Source organism: Cervus elaphus, chromosome 10 (genome assembly GCF_910594005.1).
Source record: "Cervus elaphus chromosome 10, mCerEla1.1, whole genome shotgun sequence".
Classification (NCBI taxonomy): Eukaryota; Metazoa; Chordata; class Mammalia; order Artiodactyla; family Cervidae; genus Cervus; species Cervus elaphus.
The window spans coordinates 33,689,109-33,706,598 of NC_057824.1; the positions used below are offsets into that span (position 1 = coordinate 33,689,109).

General features: G+C 38.3%; 1 protein-coding gene across 1 annotated transcript in view; it reads left to right on the plus strand.

Annotated features, from left to right (window-relative positions):
• Positions 1–17,490, plus strand: part of LOC122702003 (phospholipid-transporting ATPase ABCA3-like) — a 223,302-nt gene that overhangs the window by 108,294 nt on the left and 97,518 nt on the right. The window contains exons 15-16 of the mRNA XM_043915525.1: positions 1,117–1,267; positions 4,386–4,484. Of these exons, the coding sequence (XP_043771460.1) occupies positions 1,117–1,267; positions 4,386–4,484 (250 nt within the window). The remainder of the gene's footprint in view (positions 1–1,116; positions 1,268–4,385; positions 4,485–17,490) is intronic.

Sequence of the window (17,490 nt, forward strand, 5' to 3'; positions counted from 1 at the left end):
GTTTTATTTAACTTTTTATTTTGTATTGGGGTATAATTGGAGAAGGAATGGCAACCCACTCCAGTACTCTTGCCTGGAGAATCCCATGGAGGGAGGAGCCTGGTAGGCTACGGTCCATGGGGTCGCAAAGAGTCGGACACGACTGAGCGACTTCACTCACTCACTCATAGTTGATTAACAATGTTGTGATGGTTTCAGGTGAACAGAGAAGGTACTCAGCCATACATGTATCCATTCTCCCCAAACTCCTTTCCCACTGAACAGAGTTCCATGTATTAAACAGTAGGTCCTTGTCGGTTATCCATTTTAAATATAGCAGCGTGTACATGTCCATCCCAAACTCCCTAACTATCCCTTCCCCTTAGCAATCATAGGTTCATTCTCTAAGTCTGTGAGTCTCTGTTTTGTAAGTAAGTTCATTTGTATCATGAAATGTATACATACAAAAGTGATAGTATTTTCCTCAAATTCCAAAAAATAGTTTTTCTATATAGGCAATGCACTAATTAAGAATAATAGTTCTCTGATTTTTTAAGGTCTTCTCAGGCTTTCCATGGATCTCTGTCTACAATTTAACAACATTCCTTCAATGTTTCATATCTTCCTCTCTGTTTAATTTTTTATAATACAGTATATATTTCAACTTAATCCTCTTAATTATTACCTGTCTCCTTCGACTAGGCAGGAATTTTTACCTGCTTTTTCACTGCTCTATCCCCAGGTTCAAGATTAGTGCTTAATACATGATGGACAGCCAGTGATAATAAAAGAATATTTATCAAGATAACAGTTTCAAAACTAAGTAGCCACATAACAGGGGCCTTTCTTCATATATCTACTATATCTGGTTGTATACACTAGATTATTATTATTCACTGAGAAAGTGATTGAAATTACAGAGGAAGTTGCTGTTTATTCAGTGTCTTAGTTCTTAGAATAACATTTAGAAGTTTTAGGTGTGAGACTCTTCAGAGTCCTAGCAGAATGTCTGTGACATATCCTGTCTTCTTCCTTGTGGACCTAGGTAACTGAATCAAGGAGAGCAAAATTTGCTCTTAAAGGGAGATGGAAAAGTATAAAACTGCTTCATTTGGTCTTCTAAATGGTTTCTCTCAGGTGCTGGATATCATATATTCATGGAGAAGGAACCATATTGTGATCTTGAAAAGATCTGTGCAATTATTCAGTCTCATATTCCAGATGCCATTTTGGAGAGCTGTCTTGGAGCTGAATTATCATTTATCCTACCCAAAAAGCATGCACACAGGTATAGTTTCAGAGAGTCCTAGATGAATGGTTTGGGTGACCAGAAATCATTTTAATTTTTAGGGTTTAGTAAGTTTAGTGAATCAGGCTACAGTTCATGGAGTCGCAAAGAGTCAGACAGTACTTAGCGTCTACACAACAACAAAAGCTTCATCGGTAGTATTTTACTAACAAACCAAGTATCGAGTTTATAGCTGTCATTTGCTAACTACAGTTGATTTCACAGCTGAAGATTTCTCTCACTGTACAAAAAATTGCCTTGTAAGTTCAAGTTCATTCAAGACATTAATATTTTTCTTTCCATTTTTCTTTTGCGGGTGGCAGAGTCGGAGGAAGGTTTACAACCTAATATTTATAACTTCCTGGTTAATAAGGGGTAACTAATGGTATGGTCCTTATGGTATATAAATTTTATGTGTGGTGAATAAAGTCTAGGGAAATATAAGGTGATAAAAAAAAAGCAGCTTAAACAAGCAAATCTTGGAGCAAGGGTGACAATAACACAGAGAAAACTAGGAATTTGATCTCAGTAGTTAGCCAAACTAATTATACAGGAGAGACACACTGATGATAATTCTACTTGGGATTCCCATCTGTGTGTCTCTCCTCTATAATTAATTTGGTTAGCAACTGGGAAATGAACAACTAGTCACACAGATTAATATCAACATATATGATGCAGGTTTCTGGGCCATGGGCAGTGAGTTTATCTAACATAGCATAAAATATGTATCATGAAGTTAGGAAAGACTGTTCACAATGAAGTTTTTTGTAACAGGATATTTATAGACCAACTAATGAAAGAGAAAAAACTACCAGAATTAGATGTCAATAACCTGTGTAATTCACAGAATAGGTCACTATAGTAGGAAAAGAATAAAAATGACAAGGAGTCACATGACAAATTGTCATAGGAAGCAGGGTCAGACTGAACTGAAAGGCGAGAATAGAACCAATATCCAAGCTGGATAAAGTTAGACGGAAATGGAATTTAACTAAAATACAGAGGAAATTTAGCAGATGGAGAGTGTTTAGTCCACCACCTCCAAGGCTGATCATTTATATTCTTGATAGTCCCTCACTGGGAATGAGAGTGTTTAAGAAGTCAATGGGTTTCTGGAGATCTTTTGAACCTAAAGAAAGTGAAAGTGAAGTGGTGTCTGACTCTTGGCGACCCCATGGACTGTAGCCTACCAGCTTCCTCCGCCCATGGGATTTTTCAGGCAAGAATACTGGAGTGGGTTGCCATTTCCTTCTCCAGGAGATCTTCCCAACCCAGGGACTGAACCCGGGTCTCCCACATTGTAAGCAGACACTCTACCATCTGAGCCACCAGGGAAGTCTTTGAACCTAAAACAGTGTTCATTCTTCCTTGGTAATACTGTTCTTTAGGATCCTTGATATAACTACACAAGTAGCAAAGGTGCCATACAATTCACCTACCTATTTGATTAAATCTTTCTTTCTTGATATGCAGTTTGTACTTCAGTAACTACATTTTTTGTCATTTAGTGATTTACACCTCCTGTAATTTGAACTCTTTTCCCATTTGATGCAGGAACCACATGGGAATAAATTAACTTTTATTAACTAGCTATAGTCCTTAACACTTACAGAAAATATGTTGATTATTTTTTAAAAGGACAAAAGAATTCATATCAAAGATCAAGTTTTAGTGGGGAGAAATTTGGTAAAGTAAATATCTCTTTGTTATTTCCATTTGTTTCACAATAAGCATTACAGAATAAAGAGCTACAAAGTATCTTTCCCATGGCCAACCAGAAATTATTATGGAACAAAACAATATTGAAATCACATCTAAAAACAAAAAGCTCTAATATCCTAATTTTAAAATGGGCAAAAGATTTGAATAAACATTTATCCAAGGGAAGTATACAATTTGCCAATAAGCACATGAAAAGATGCTTGACATAACTACTCATTCAGTTCAGTTCACTTCAGTTCAGTCGCTCAGTCGTGTCTGACTCTTTGCGACCCCATGAATCGCAGCACGCCAGGCCTCCCTGTCCATTACCAATTCCTGAAGATTACTCAAACTCTTGTCCATTGAGTCAGTGATGCCATCCAGCCATTTCATCCTCTGTTGTCCCCTTCTCCTCCTGCTCCCAATCCCTCCCAGCATCAGGGTCTTTTCCAATGAGTCAACTCTTCACATCAGGTGGTCAAAGTATTGGAGTTTCAGCTTCAGCATCAGTCCTTCCAATGAACAGCCAGGACTGATCTCCTTTAGTTAGGGAAAGGCAAATAAAAAACAAACAAAAATAAATAAATATTGGTAGCAGTGTGGAAAATTGAAAACTCGTGTGTTCCTATTAGGTATATAAAATGGTATGTCTGGTATGGAAAACAGTATACTAGTTCCTCAAAAAGTTAAACATAGACTTACCATGTGATCACAGCAATTCCATTTCTAGAGTATACCCAAAATATTTGAAAGCAGGAACTCAAGCAGACATTTGTACACCAATGTTCACATCATTATTCACAAAATCCAAAAAGTAGAAACAACCCAAATGCCCACTTACGAATGAATGGATAAGCAGCATATGAAGTTATGTCTTCATACAACAATTATTCAGCCTTAAAAAGAAATTAAATTCTGATACATGCTACAACATGGATGAACCTAGAAAAAAATGATGCTAGGTGAAATAAGCCAGACACAGAAAGACAAGCAGTGTATGATTCTAACTTATGTGAGGCACATAAAATAGGCAAATTAATAGAAACAGAAAATAATGTGAAGTTGAGAAAATGGAGGAAGGGGTGTATTTTAGGATTATAAAATTGTTCTGGAAATGCATGGTGGTAATAATTGTGCAACATTGTGAGTGTATTTAATGCTGCTTGGATTTAAACTTAAATGAATTTAACACTTAAAATGGTGAAACGGTAAGTTTAATGTTTTATACATTTTACCACATTAAAAAATTTTTTAAAAAATAGGGAAGAATACAATTGGACATAAAGTTATATATTAATTGGGAAAAAAGTAAGTGCTCATATTTTTTTCTCCTGATTCCATTTAATAGGAGCTGTGCTAGTATTTTCTAGACTTGTACTAGTATTTTCCTTTCCTCTTCCTTCTCTCTTTCCAGGTTCGAAGCTCTGTTTAATGTTCTGGAAATGAAAAAAGAAGAGCTGGGCATTGCCAACTTTGGTGCTTCAATCACTACCATGGAAGAAGTCTTCCTTAAGTGAGTGATAATGACCTTAAAAAAACTTACAAAACTTCTACCTCTAAAATCTTGCATCAGTTAGAGAGCAAACCCCACCCAGTTGGCATTGGAATAAAGTCATTGCAGTTATGGCTTTTTAAATATATATATATATATATATAATGCTATTGAATTTCTATATTTTCAGGTGAGCCTATATGAAGATGTTGAGCTTGGGCCCTATTGTTTGTGGTAAAAGATTTAGGAGTTAGTCAAGAAAAAAAGTCTTCCCCTACAGTTCAGTCAGTAAAGCATCTGGCACGCAATACAGTAGTCTGCCGGTAATGCAAAAGTCCACCCACAATGCAGGAGACCTGGGTTGATTCCTGGGTGGGGATGATCCCCTGGAGAAGGAAATGGCAATCCACTCCAGCATTCTTGCCTGGGAAATCCCATGGACAGAGGAACCTGGTGGGCTACACTCCATGGGGTCACAATAGTCAGACATGACATCACAGATAAACCACCACCACCAAGAAAAATAAAGGATTAATATGTCTATGTCACCATAGGAGAAGTTCTAGTTTTAACTTTAAATGACTTTAAAATTAACTAGAAATGAGTTTAAAATTTTGACCTAAGTGTGTTTCTGTTGGGGAGGAAGAAATTTTCCTCTACCTTTCTAAGTGCTTCTGACTGGTCTAAGAATTAACTTGATGCGAGATAGAGCAGGAGGAAATCAAACAAAAGTTTAGTAACATATATACATGGGAGAGACCCAGGAGCACTAAGTAACTAACTAAAATGGCTGAAACCCTCACCTTAAATACCATCTTCAGCTCAAGACAAAAGATGTTGGGAGTAGAGGTTTTGGAATTCAAAAGGGAGGAAGACAATTCAAATGGAGCTGAAAAAAACAAATGTTTGGTAAAAATACATTTGCTGGGCCAGGCAGAAACTATGGGACACAGAATAGACTTTAATCTATAGTCCCTGCCTGAGTTTCCTCCACACAGCTAACCTATATTCTTAGCAGATACCTCTCATAATAGCTCTATTCCTAGAAAAGGCCCTTTTCCAAAATATTTCAGGCAGCTTCAGTTCAGTTCAGTTCAGCTCTCAGTCATGTCCAGCTTTTTGTGACCCCATGAATCGCAGCATGCCAGGCCTCCCTGTCCATCACCAACTCCTGGAGTTTACTCAAACTCATGTCCATCGAGTCGGTAATGCCATCCAGACATCTCATCCTCTGTCGTCCCCTTCTCCTCCTGCCCCTAATCCCTCCCAGCATCAGGGTCTTTTCCAATGAGTCAACTCTTCGCATGAGGTGGCCAAAGTATTAGAGTTTCAGCTTCAGCATCAGTCCTTCCAATGAACACCCAGGACTGATCTCCTTTAGGATGGACTGGTTGGATCTCCTTGCAGTCCAAGGGACTCTCAAGAGCCTTCTCCAACACCACAGTTCAAAAGCATCAATTCTTCAGTGCTCAGCTTTCTTCACAGTCCAACTCTCACATCCATACATGACCACTGGAAAAACCATAGCCTTGACCAAACGGACCTCTGTTGGCAAAGTAATGTCTCTGCTTTTTAATATGCTCTCTAGGTTGGTCATAACTTTTCTTCCAAGGAGTAAGCATCTTTTAATTTCATGGCTGCAATCACCATCTGCAGTGATTTTGGAGCCCAAAAAAATAAAGTCTGACACTGTTTCCACTGTTTCCCCATCTATTTGCCATGAAGTGATGAGACCAGATGCCATGATCTTAGTTTTCTGAATGTTAAGCTTTAAGCCAACTTTTTCACTCTCCTCTTTCACTTTCATCAGGAGGCTTTTTAGTTCCTCTTCACTTTCTGCCATAAGGGTGGTGTCATCTGCATAGCTGAGGTTATTGATATTTCTCCCAGCAATCTTGATTCCAGCCTGTGCTTCTTCCAGCCCAGCGTTTCTCATGATGTAATCTGCATATAAGTTAAATAAGCAAGTGACAATATACAGCCTTGACGTACTCCTTTTCCTATCTGGAACCAGTCTGTTGTTCTGTGTTCACTTCTAACTGTTGCTTCCTGACCTGCATATAGGTTTCTCAAGAGACAGGTCAGGTGGTCTGGTATTCCCATCTCTTTAAGAATTTTCCACAGTTTATTGTGATCCACACAGTCAAAGGCTTAAATGGAAGTAAAAAGAAAGACTTTCCTGAGTCCTCTAGGCTCAATTGTTTTCAGCTTGCCCACATGGAAAGAGACATTTGGGGGTGGCAAATTTTCCTCCCCTACATTTCTATAATTTATTTAATTTGTACACAGTTTGTTTCTTGCACTGTGCAGAAGTGCAAAATGAAAATGCTCAGAGAATTCAGGCTGTTACCTAGCAAAGTCAGATGGTTACCAATCAAAGGTTTTACAAAATGCCCTTTTTTTGATAGGGTAATGACATAATTACATCTAGATTTCATTCTCTCAGACTCAGGGATTTAAAATTGTCAGTGTCTCAGAGCTGACTTAGGGTAAATAAGTTCACAGACTAATATATATAAATTAAAGGCTGCTTCATTAATTTATAATGAACTATAATAAGAATGATTTATAATGATTATGGCCTCTTTGCCATTTAATGTCATCTTGTGTGTCTCTAGGCAAGTTGCATAGGGAGCAAAATGATAATAAGAAATTTATTTTGTAAGCCTAATTAGATCAAGCATCATAAGGGCAGAGACCATGTCTGTTTTGTTCACTAGCTATTCTTGGGGCCCCAAACAATACCTGCCACAGAATTTGATACTGCTCTTGAATGAATAAATGAATTAATTAATGTCATTTAAAACCATTATCTCCACAATAGATGCTCTACCACCTTCTGGGAATTTCAAATTAAAACCTTGGGCCATGACACCTAGGTTGTCTCTTCTATGGGTTAATGTCATAGTCTGTTACAGAGTCTCCTTTCCAACCTTTTTTATTTTCATTTTTTTTATCATGCTAAAATATACGTGCATTTCACATTTTGAATATTTTTACATATACAGTTCAGTGGTATTTTCATTGTTGTGCAACCATCACCAATATTCATCACCATAACTCTTTTCATCTTGTAAAACTGAATATCTGGGTATGAAACACTATGAAACAATAACTCTCCCTTCTTTCCTACCCCTACCCTGGAAACAACCATTATACTTTCTGTCTTTATGATTTTTACTACTCTAAGTGGAACCATACAGTATTTTTCATTTTCTCACTGGTATCTTTCACTTGGCTTAATGTCCTCAAGGTTTATACATAATGTAGCATATTGAAGAATTTCCTTCCTTTTGGAAATTGAATAGTATCCCATTGTATTATATACCACACTTTGCTCATCCATTCATTGGTCAGTGGATGCTTATGTTGCTTCCAAATTTTGGGTATTATGAATAAATGCTGCTTTGAATGTCATATAAAATAATCCTGCTTCTAATTCCTTTTGGAATATGCCCAGAAGCAGAAATGCTGGATCATACAGTAATTCTATTTTTTTCACAGTAGGGAGCAAAGTTATTTCTTTTGATACAATAAAATTCAAATAAGGCTGCTATCCAAAAGTCTACAAGCAATAAATGCTGGAGAGGGTGTGGAGAAAAGGGAACCCTCTTACACTGTTGGTGGGAATGCAAACTAGTACAGCCACTATGGAGAACAGTGTGGAGATTTCTTAAAAAACCGGAAATAGAACTGCCACATGACCCAGCAATCCCACTTCTGGGCATACACACTGAGGAAACCAGATCTGAAAGAGACACGTGCACCCCAGTGTTCATCACAGCACTGTTTATAATAGCCAGGACATGGAAGCAACCTAGATGCCCATCAACAGACGAATGGATAAGGAAGCTGTGGTACATATACACCATGGAATATTACTCAGCCATTAAAAAGAATTCATTTGAATCAGTTCTAATGAGATGGATGAAACTGGAGCCCATTATACAGAGTGAAGTAAGCCAGAAAGATAAAGACCAATACAGTATACTAACACATATATATGGAATTTAGAAAGATGGTAATGATAACCCTATATGCAAAACAGAAAAAGAGACACAGATGTACAGAACAGACTTTTGGACTCTGTGGGAGAAGGCGAGGGTGGGATGTTTCGAGAGAACAGCATCGAAACATGTATATTATCTAGGGTGAAACAGATCACCAGCCCAGGTTGGATGCATGAGACAAGTGTTCGGGCCTGGTGCACTGGGAAGACCCAGAGGGATCGGGTAGAGTGGGAGGTGGGAGGGGGGATCGGGATGGGGAATACATGTAAATCCATGGCTGATTCATGTCGATGTATGATGGGAACCACTGCAATGTTGTGGAGTGATTGGCCTCCAACTAGTAGAAATGAATGAAAAAATAACAAGAAACAAAGAAAAAAAATTCAAATAAATCAGTTCAGTTCAGTTCAGTCACTCAGTCGTGTCTGACTCTTTGCGAACCCATGGGATTCAGCATACCAGGCTTCCCTGTCCAGCACCAACTCCCAGGGCTTTTCAAACTCATGTCCATCGAGTCGGTGACACCATCCAACCATCTCATCCTCTGTTGTCCCCTTCTCCTCCTGCCTTCAGTCTTTGCCAGCATCAGGGTCTTTTCCAATGAGTCAGTTCTTTGCATCAGGTGGCCAAAATGTTGGAGTGTGAGCATCAGTCCTTCCAATGAATAATCAGGACTGATTTCCTTTAGGATTAACTGGATTGATCTCCTTGAAGTCCAGGGAACTCTCAAGAGTCTTCTCCAACACCACAGTTCAAAAGCATCAATTCTTCAACTCTCAGCTTTCTTTATGGTCCAACTCTCACATCCATACATGACTACTGGAAAAACTATAGCCTTGACTAGACAGACCTTTGTTGGCAAAGTAATGTCTCTGCTTTTTAATATGCTGTTTAGGTTGGTCATAACTTTTCTTCCAAGAGCAAGCATCTTTTAATTTTATGGCAGCAGTCACCATCTGCAGTGATTTTGGAGTCCAATAAACAGTCTGTCACTGTTTCAACTGTTTCCCCATCTATTTGCCATGAAGTGATGGGACCAGGTGCCATGATCTTTGTGTTTTGAGTGTTGAGTTTTAAGCCAGCTTTGTTTGTTTGTTTGTTTTTGTTTTTGTTTTTTTTCATTCATTTCTACTAGTTGGAGGCCAATCACTCCACAACATTGCAGTGGTTCCCATCATACATCGACATGAATCAGCCATGGATTTACATGTATTCCCCATCCCGATCCCCCCTCCCACCTCCCACTCTACCCGATCCCTCTGGGTCTTCCCAGTGCACCAGGCCCGAACACTTGTCTCATGCATCCAACCTGGGCTGGTGATCTGTTTCACCCTAGATAATATACATGTTTCGATGCTGTTCTCTCGAAACATCCCACCCTCACCTTCTCCCACAGAGTCCAAAAGTCTGTTCTGTACATCTGTGTCTCTTTTTCTGTTTTGCATATAGGGTTATCATTACCATCTTTCTAAATTCCATATATATGTGTTAGTATACTGTATTGGTCTTTATCTTTCTGGCTTACTTCACTCTGTATAATGGGCTCCAGTTTCATCCATCTCATTAGAACTGATTCAAATGAATTCTTTTTAATGGCTGAGTAATATTCCATGGTGTATATGTACCACAGCTTCCTTATCCATTCGTCTGTTGATGGGCATCTAGGTTGCTTCCATGTCCTGGCTATTATAAACAGTGCTGTGATGAACACTGGGGTGCACGTGTCTCTTTCAGATCTGGTTTCCTCAGTGTGTATGCCCAGAAGTGGGATTGCTGGGTCATGTGGCAGTTCTATTTCCAGTTTTTTAAGGAATCTCCACACTGTTCTCCATAGTGGCTGTACTAGTTTGCATTCCCACCAACAGTGTAAGAGGGTTCCCTTTTCTCCACACCCTCTCCAGCATTTATTGCTTGTAGACTTTTGGATAGCAGCCATCCTGACTGGCGCATAATGGTACCTTATTGTGGGTTTGATTTGCATTTCTCTGATAATGAGTGATGTTGAGCATCTTTTCATGTGTTTGTTAGCCATCTGTATGTCTTCTTTGGAGAAATGTCTGTTTAGTTCTTTGGCCCATTTTTTGATTGAGTCGTTTATTTTTCTAGAATTGAGCTTCAGGAGTTGCTTGTATATTTTTGAGATTAATCCTTTGTCTGTTGCTTCATTTGCTATTATTTCCTCCCAATCTGAGGGCTGTCTTTTCACCTTGCTTATAGTTTCCTTTGTAGTGCAAAAACTTTTAAGTTTCATTAGGTCCCATTTGTTTATTTTTGCTTTTATTTCCAATATTGTGGGAGGTGGGTCATAGAGGATCCTGCTGTGATTTATGTCAGAGAGTGTTTTGCCTATGTTCTCCTCTAGGAGTTGTATAGTTTCTGGTCTTACATTTAGATCTTTAATCCATTTTGAGTTTATTTTTGTGTATGGTGTTAGAAAGTGTTCTAGTTTCATTCTTTTACAAGTGGTTGACCAGTTTTCCCAGCACCACTTGTTAAAGAGGTTGTCTTTTTTTTTTTTCCTTTATTTATTTTTTTTTCCCAGTAGGTTTTGTCATACATTGATATGAATCAGCCATAGAGTTACACGTATTCCCCATCCCGAGGTTGTCTTTTTTCCATCGTATATCCTTGCCTCCTTTGTCGAAGATAAGGTGCCCATAGGTTCATGGATTTATCTCTGGGCTTTCTATTCTGTTCCATTGATCTATATTTCTGTCTTTGTGCCAGTACCATACTGTCTTGATGACTGTGTAAGCCAGCTTTTTTACTCTCTTTCACTTTCATCACAAGACTCTTCAGTTCCTCATCACTTTCTGTCATAAGGGTGGTATTATCTGCATATCTGAGGTTATTGATATTTCTTCTGGCGATTTTGATTCCAGCTTGTGCTTCATCCAGCCCAGCATTTCACATGATGTACTCTGCATATAAGTTAAATAAATAATGTGACAATATTCAAACAAATAAGGGGAAATTATATTAATAACTTGGATCATATTATGTTATATAAGGAGTTCAGTTCAGCTCACTTCCGTCGCTCATTCATGTCTGACTCTTTGTGACCCCATGGACTGCAGTACGCCTGTCCATCGTGAGCTCCTGGAGCTTACTCAAACTCATATCCATTGAGTCGGTGATGCCATCCAACCATCTCATCCTCTGTTGTTCCCTTCTCCTCCTGCCTTCAATCTTTCCTAGCATCAGGGTCTTTACAAATGAGTCATTTCTTCCCATCAGGTGGCCAAAGTATTGGAGTTTCAGCTTCAGAAGTAGATGTTTTTCTGGAACTCTCTTGCTTCTTCGATGATCCAACATATGTTGGCAATTTGATCTCTGGTTCCTCTGCCTTTTCTAAATCCAGCTTGAACATGTGAAAGTTCATGGTTCAAGTACTGTTGAAGCCTGGCTTGGAGAATTCTGAGCATTACTTTGCTAGTGTGTGAGGTGAGCACAATTGTGCAGTAGTTTGAGCATTCTTTGGCATTGCCTTTCTTTGGGATTGGAGTGAAAACTGACCTTTTCCAGTCCTGTGGCCACTGTTGAGTTTTTCAAATTTGCTGGCATATTGAGTGCCGCACTTTCACAGCATCATCTTTTAGGATTTGAAATAGCTCAATTGAAGTTTCATCACCATTAGCTTTGTTTGTAGTAATGTTTCCTAAGGCCCACTTAACTTCACATTCCAGGATGTCTGGCTATGTGAGTGATCACACCATCGTGATTATCTGGGTCATGAAGACCTTTTTTGTATAGTTCTGTGTATTCTTGCCACTTCTTCTTAATATCTTCTGCTTCTGTTAGGTCCATACTATTTCTGTCCTTTATTGTGCCCATCTTTGCATGAAAAGTTCTCTTGATATCTCTAATTTTCTTGAAGAGATCTCTAATCTTTCCCATTCTATTGTTTTCCTCTATTTCTTTGCACTGATCACTGAGGAAGGCTTTCTTATCTCTCCTTGCTGTTCTTTGGAACTCTGCCTTCAAATGGATATATCTTTCCTGTTCTCCTTTACCTTTCGCTTCTCTTCTTTTCATAGCTATTTGTTAAGACCTACTCAGACAACCATTTTGCCTTTTTCCATTTCTTTTTCTTGGGTATGATCTTGATCACTGCCTCCTGTACAATGTCACGAACCACCGTCATGGACAGTAGCCTGCACCAAGCTCTTCTGTCCATGGGATTTTCTAGGCAAGAATACTGGAGTGGGTTGCCGTTTCCTTCTACAGGGAATCTTCCCAACCCAGGGACCGAATCCAGGTCTCCTGCATTGTAGACAGACACTTTACTGTCTGAGCCATGAGGGAAGTCCTATGTAAGGAGTTAGTATTTACCAAAATTCTCCAGAAGGACTGAGGGCATGCAAAACCTGAATGGGTGAAGAGATTTTAATTACATACATCTGGTAAAGTACATTAAGCTAAAATATGTGTAGATACAATCATACTCTCCAATGAGACAAAATACTGAATACCCACTAGAAAAATGAGTCAAATGCTAGAATAGGCACTCCATAAGAAAGGATAAAGTGTTACTCTGTGAATCTTCTTTTACAACTGTAAATCTTATGAAGTCTCAATTCAGACCAAGATAATGGATCAAAATTAACTTTTGCATTAATTCTATTTTTATTATTTAAGGAATGCCATTTCTCTGCAGTGGCTCTACCATTTTATATTCCTACCAAGAGAGCACAAAAATTCCAATTTCTTCACTTCTAACCCACATTTTTTTTTCTGTTGATTTGATAGTAGCCATGTAATGGCTGTAAAGTGGACTCTGATTACAGTTCTGATTTACATTTCACATCTTTTCATGTGCTTATTGCCCATTCACACATCTTCTTTGGAGAAATGTCTATTCAAATCCTTTGCCCATTTTTTAAAACTTTTTATTTTTGTATTGGGGATAGTCAAATAACAATGTTGTGATAGTTTCAGGTGAACAATGAAGGGACTCAGTCACACATATACATGTATCCATTCTACCCCAAAGCCCCCTTCTATCCAGGCTACCAATGACATTGAGCGGAGTTCCGTGTGTTATGCAATAGTTCCTTGTTGGTTATCCATTTTTAAATATAGCAGTGTGTACATGACCATCTCAAACTCCTTAATTGTCCCTTCTTCCTGGCAACCATAAGTTTGTTTTCTATGAGACTCTTTCTGTTTTGTAAGTATATTTATTTGTTTCATTTCTTTTTAGATTCCACATATAAGGGATTTCATACAATATTTCTCCTTCTCTATCTGACTTACTTCACTCAGTATGACACTCTAAGGTCCATCCATGTTGCTTCAAATGCATTATTTCATTCTTCTTAATGGCTGAGTAATATTCCATTATATAGATGAAAGGTTGTTGCTGACCCACGAAAAGACGCTGGGATTCTTGGCCTCCGGAGGAGAAGAATTCAATCCGGGGCCAGAGACGAGGCTTGATCACTCAGAGCTTTTGTGTAATAAAGTTTTATTAAAGTATAAAAGAGATAGAGAAAGCTTCTGACATAGGCATCAGACGGGGACAGAAAGAGTACCCCCTGCTAGTTTTTAGCTGGATGTTAGATAGTTACTAGCAGTCTGTTAATGAAAGAAAGGAATGTCTTAAAACTCAGAATGGCACCAGGCCCCTCATCCATAAAATGTATTTTGGGATAATCCTGGCACCAGACGAGTCATCCCGGGCCATAAAAAGATTGACTTGAATCTTGTAGAAGGGCAGATTACCATACAAATAGTTTTATTTACATAGATTAAGGGAACAATGTCTGAGTATAACATAGTGGTTTGTCAAGTCGGTTCTGAGCCATTAGGTGGAACTGACTTGAAGACAGTCTGGGGTAAATGCATAGTACATTAACATAGCTTAAGACAAACATTTCCATAAGAAGAATGCATTGGTTAACTCAAGGTTTGAGAATAGTTAACTTCAGGTGGAACCAGGTGTCATTATGGCAACACAGTATTTTAAGAGAAACCTCCTTTTAAATTTGTATAGAGAAGGGGAAAAAATATATATATATATATGACTAGTTTGTTTCCTCCTGCTGTTTAAGAGAGAGATGAAAAATGTCTGACACTTGCAGCCTATTTCCTCTATTTGGAGACCCCTGGCCTTCCTGCCTGTTACCCTCTCATATGTGTACCACATCTTCTTTATCCTTATCTCAGTCGATGGACATTTACTTTCATGTCTTGGCTGTTGTAAACAGTGCTTCAGTGAATATTGGGATGAATGTATCTTTTCAGATCATGTTATTCTCTGGATATATGCCCAGGAATGGGATTGTAGGGTCATATGGTAGCTCTATTTTTAGTTTTTTTTAAGGAACTCCATGCTGTTCTCCATAATGACTCTACCAATTTACATTCCCACCAGCAGTGTAGAAAGGTTTCCTTCTCTCCACACCCTCTCCAGCATTTATTGTTTGTGGATTTTTTGATGATAGTCATTCTGACTGATGTGAGGTGATATCTCATTGTAGTTTTGATTTGCATTTCTCTCATAATTAGCAATGTTGACCATCTTTTTTGGTACCTACTGGCCATCTGTATGTCTCTTTTGGAGAAAAGTCTATTAAAGTCTTCTGCCCATTTTTTGAGTGGGTTGTTTGTTTTTATGCTGTTCATGAGCTGTTTGCAAATTTTGGAGACTAATCCTTTGTCAGTCACATCATTTGCAAATATTTTCTCCCAATCTGTGGGTTGTCTTTTCATTTTGTTTATCGTTTCCTTTGCTGAGCAAAAACTTTGAGTTTAAATAGGTCTGATTTATTTTGTTTTTATTTCCATTATTATAGGAGCTGGATTAAAAAAAACTGTTGCTGTGGTTTATGTCAGTGAATGTTCACCTATGTTTTCCTCTAGGAGTTTTATAGTGTCTGATCTCATATTTAAGCCTCTAATCCATTTTATTTTTGTGTCTGGAGTTAAATAATGATCTATTTTCATTTTTACATATGGCTGTCCAGTTTGTCCAGCAATATTTGTTGAAGAGACTGTCTTTCCAACATTGTGCAATCTTGCTTCCTTTGTCAAGATTAATTGGTCATCAGTGCATGGGCTTATTTCTGGATTTTCTATCCTATTTCATTGATCTATTTTCTATTTTTGTGCCAGTATCATACTGTTTTGATGACTGTAGCTTTGTAGTATAGTCTGAAGTCAAGGAGCCTGATTCCTACAGCTGTTTTTATTTTTCAAGATTGCTTTGGCTATATGAGAGTTCCAGAAAAACATCTGCTTCTGCTTTATTGACTATGCCAAAGGCTTTGACTGTGTGGATCACAATAAACTGTGGAAAATTCTTTAAGAGATGGGAATACCAGACCACCTGACCTGCCTTCTGAGAAATCTGTATGCAGGTCAAGAAGCAACAGTTAGAACTGGACATGGAACAACAGACTGGTTCCAAATTGGGAAAGGAGTACGTCAAGGCTGTATATTGTCACCCTGCTTATTTAACTTATATGCAGAGTACATCATGAGAAATGCTGGACTGGATGAAGCACAAGCTGGAATCAAGATTTCCAGGAGAAATATAAATAACCACAAATATGCAGATGACACCACCATTATGACACAAAGTGAATAAGAACTAAAGAGCCTCTTGATGAAAGTGAAAGAGGAGAGTGAAAAAGTTGGCTTAAAACTCAATATTCAAAAAACAAAGATCATGGCATCTGGTCCCATCACTTCATGGCAAATAGATGGGGAAACAGTGGAAACAGTTACAGACTCTATTTTGTTGGGCTCCAAAATCACTGCAGATGGTGGCTGCAGCCATGAAATTAAAAGTTGCTTGCTCCTTGGAAGAAAAGTTTTGACCAACCTAGACAGTATATTAAAAAGCAGACACATTACTTTGCCAACAGTGGTCTCTCTAGTCAAGGCTACAGTTTTTCCAGTGGTCATGTATGGATGTGAGAGTTGGACTGTAAAGAAAACTGAGTGCTGAAGAACTGATGCTTTTGAACTGTGATGTTAGAGAAGACTCTTGAGAGTCCGTTGGACAGCAAGGAGATCCAAATCAGTCCATCCTAAAGGAAATCAGTCCTGAATATTCATTGGAAGGACTGATGCTGAAGCTGAAACTCCAATACTTTGCCCACCTGATGGGAAGAACTGACTCATTTGAAAAGACCCTGATTCTGGGAAAGATTGAAGGCAGGAGAAGAAGGGGGCGACAGAGGATGATATGGTTGGCTGGCATCACTGACTCAATGCACATGAGTTTGAGTAAACTCCAGGAGTTGGTGATGGACAGGGAGGCCTGGTGTGCTGCACTCTATGGGGTCGCAAAGAGTCGGACACGACTGAGTGACTGAACTTTGAACTTGGCTATATGGGGTCTTGTGTGTCTCCATACAAATTTTGAGATTTTTTTTGTTCTAGTTCTGTGAAAATTGCCATTAGTAATTTGATAGGAATTGTACTGAATTTGTAGATTGCCTTGGATAATATAGTTTTTGACAATATTGATTCTTCCAATCCACAAACATGGTATATCTTTTCATATGCTTATACCTCCTTCGATTTCTTTCATCAGCATCTTATAGTTTTGGAGTTACAGGTCTTTGTTTTGTCTCCTTAGGTAGATTTATGCCTAGGTATTTAATTATTTTTGATCTTTGCCCATTTTTGAGTCAGATTCTTTTTTGTTGTTGAATTTTAGAATTTATATATATTAGGCTGGTGCAAACGTAATTTTGGTTTCAGACCATGAATTTTAAATTATTATAACTAGACTCAAACACATCCTTTATAAATCAAAATAGGAACCATTACAATCAACACACTTTTGCAAATGAGAAATAAGTTTGTTTATTCCTGTAGCATAAAAATCCACGCTTCGGGATTCAGTGAACTCTTGGAAAGCATTTTCTGCATCCTGCTTGTTGTGCAAGTGTTTTCTCTGCAAAAAGTTGTTGAGATGCTTGAAAAAGTGGTAGTCAGTTGGCAAGAGGTCAGGTGAATATGGCGGATGAGGCAAGACTTTGTAGCCCAATTCCTTCAACTTT